Source organism: Cupressus sempervirens, chromosome 3 (genome assembly GCF_028749045.1).
Source record: "Cupressus sempervirens isolate cs-2001-9-10 chromosome 3, ASM2874904v1, whole genome shotgun sequence".
Classification (NCBI taxonomy): domain Eukaryota; kingdom Viridiplantae; phylum Streptophyta; class Pinopsida; order Cupressales; family Cupressaceae; genus Cupressus; species Cupressus sempervirens.
The window spans coordinates 1,016,917,609-1,016,920,795 of record NC_143120.1 but is presented as its reverse complement, the minus strand read 5'-3'; the positions used below and the strand labels follow the sequence as shown (position 1 = coordinate 1,016,920,795).

The 3,187-nt window shown below is 39.9% G+C and overlaps 1 protein-coding gene across 1 annotated transcript; it reads right to left on the bottom strand.

The window, feature by feature from the left end:
- Positions 1-342: 342 nt before the first annotated feature.
- LOC149570215 (glucan endo-1,3-beta-glucosidase-like) lies at positions 343-1,821 on the bottom strand. Its single transcript, XM_089822859.1, has 2 exons — positions 1,707-1,821; positions 343-1,591 (listed from the first exon to the last, which is right to left on the bottom strand). Exons 1-2 carry the CDS (start codon positions 1,717-1,719, stop codon positions 591-593), a joined length of 1,014 nt encoding a protein of 337 aa, XP_089678985.1. The 5' UTR covers positions 1,720-1,821; the 3' UTR covers positions 343-590.
- Positions 1,822-3,187: the final 1,366 nt, after the last annotated feature.

Genomic DNA, 3,187 nt, shown 5'->3' with positions numbered 1-3,187 from the left:
TAATAAAAATATATTTTACACAATGGAGTGCTAATTCCAAGGTAATTACTATAGAGTTATCCATGTATTTATAAATGTTTGTTCACATTTATACTATTTCATAAGGACTAATATGAACTCTTAATTTTATTGTTCTCCTACTTTATTTACAGTTATAACATTTAGATTGTGAAAATATCTAGCCCATTTTTTTAATCACTGAGAGTGGAGGTATCCTTGATTTGACATTGAATTAGTATATTTTATTAACGATTTTATGTGGAGAGTGATTCTCTTTCATTAGTGAAATGTCGTTTTTATTTCCTTTCCAACGAAATGCAAGTAATTCCTTAAAGTGACTAATTATATTCCAAACGATATCAAGCAAGTCTTATTATATTGAGGATCAATTATTACACTAAAGAAAAGGTGATACACTTCACTTATTTAGCAGTGGTAATTATTTACAATGTAAAGAAGGCATAGAAAGCCATGCGTTCTGCATTATTGGCGAGAGATAGATAATTATCCGGAGGACATAGCGGACCGAGACCTCTGTATTATTGGTGAGTGATAGATAGATAGATAATAATCCGGAAAGATTCCACTACCTAGTATGGGGTGGGGGTGAAGTCGACGGGGTAGACGGGAGTTTTGTTGGGATAGAAGAGGCCGAAATGGCGCTGGACATCGGGGCCGGACTCGATGTTGTGGTTGAAGAGGGAGAAAATGTAGGCGTGGATGGGGTTTCCAGGCCTCCTGGGCGTTCCCTGGTTGGAGGAGACATGCCTGATGAGGTTGTTATTGTACGCCCTGGCGTTGTCCACGGTTGCCACCCCATCATCTCCCGCAGAGGGCCACCCGCTCTCCGTAATGAGCAGGGGTAGACGTGGATGTCCCTCTCTTTCAAGCGCGGCAATGACAGAGTCCACCGTCGCGTCGAACAAATTCCTGTACTGAAGACCTCCGTCGTGCACCACCGGGGCGGAGGGTTTGAAGAGCGCATAGTCCAAGGATATCTGGTCCCTGTTGCCCGCGTAGGTATAATAAGGGTACACATTCACCATGAATGGAGAGCCGTTGTCAGCCAAGAACTTTAGCAGAGGGCGGAGTGTGCTCTTTAGATCGTTGCGGAACTCACCCTGAGAGGGGCGCGGATCATAATAAGAATCTCCCGCTCCCGCCAGCACAGATGAGGCCGCCTGGGTGGTGGAGACCTTTATATCCTTGTCCAGATTGGCCTTGCGCAGTGCGGTCTGAATGTTTCGTATTGCGGGGAGGAGATGTGAGACGTATCTCTCGTTTCCGTAATGCAGCACCTCGTTTCCCACCGAAATGTATTTGATGTTGGCGGCCGGGTAGAAGGAGCCAACGTTGTCCCTCACCCACCCATTGGCTGCCGCCTGGTTGCTCGCAACCTTCTCGAGCTCCTCGTTCCTCAATCCAACTATTACTTCTTCTATGCCCGTCTTCTCCAGGGCTCTCAGAGCTTCGACGCGATCATGATCATGTGCCTCCAAAATCCTCACTTTCCCGATGTTGTGGCGCTTCAGCAGCTCCACCACCTCGCGCGGGCTGGGTACATTCCCCGATGTTCCATAGCACACTCCCACTGCACGGGGCATTCAACATTAGAAAATATTCTAATAACAATCACAATCAAAACATACTGCGCCACCGATCTTCCAATTACAATTCTAACAGCAACTTATCTAATGTATACATACCTCTGGCGGCCATAGTTACTCCTCAACTAATTCGGACAAACTGATATCTTTGGAAAAAAGCTAAATATTAATGGCTACGATTTTGGTTGTAGGATGCAATACTTGTGATACTTAGTGAATGAAAACCACAAGGCCCGATTGGGTATTTATAGTTTGCAATCGAGTCGGTCATTGCGGCAAACCATTTGTACATATACTTTGCCACCAGATGCTATGGAAACCATTTAAAGTGCAAACTCTTCAACCCCCCTTATCCCAATAACACGACTACATTCAGTTTCATTTGTTGGAATATAACGCGGATGCATCTTTTAACCTGCTCACGGTTCTACGAGGCTCAATGTCTATCTATCTTCAGGAATAGAATTCAACAGATTAGAGTTTCCGCATAAGATATCTATGCTTTGACAATCGAACATACAGTCCACGTAATTATCTCGATCGCCTCGATCACACGAAACATTTTTACCCATTTGACCTGCAATACGGATTACAATTTCAACCTCAACTCGCCACAAGCTCCACATCACTAGTTTGTACAGCCAAATGACACATATAGCTGATCTTCTCGCCGCAACATCCAGAGTTCTAGTTGCCGCGTACGGTGAAAGAATTGCAGGTTATTTGTATCTCAAACACTTCTTAATTCAACCATAGATCCTGACGAGGACACTTGGGACTTTGACTTGTTATTAAAACGTCATTCCAAGACATTGACAATGTTTGGAAGTTTCTTTTCACTAAATAAATAAAATAAGTAGTTGTTATTATACTTAATTTACGTTCTTTGTGCAATTTTAATCTGTAGTCAATTTTAATTTACATATGATATTATATTAGAAAAAATATTTTTAATATTTTATTTTAATTTAAATCTAAAATTTAAAATATATTTCAGACAGTAAGAAACATAATCTTTTAATTTATCATTGATCATTTGAAATCTATAGCAATCTATCCTTACTTGGATTTCTTTTGTTTCTCTTCAAATTTTCCTAAATCAATGATATTCGTCCACTAGCTTAGTCTTGAAAATCAAAGGGTTTATGACTTGCCTCTTTAAAGTTACAAATAGTTTAATCCCCAAGTTATTCAACAATAATCTACCCTCCACAATGCATCATAATTAGATATTAAATGTATCCAATGATGGTGATCCTTCTCATTGGTTGGATCATATTAACTATCTCATTCCTACAATATATCTGTCACTTCATGTGGAAGAAATTATTTCACAATTCATTTTATAAACTGCAAGCGATTTTCTAGAAGTTAAATCCCAGGCCTAGCATTTCCCACAATTACTAGGATCCCAAATCATCCTTGAGAATTAATAAATTTTAGGATTCAATTATCCTTGTCATGGAGTTATGGTTCTCCTATGCTAGTTTGATTTTATTTAGAGTTAAAAATTGTGTGGCAAATTAAAATTTTCAATTTTCTCAATCATTCTCAAATCTTTACTCAAATAATATCCTTGG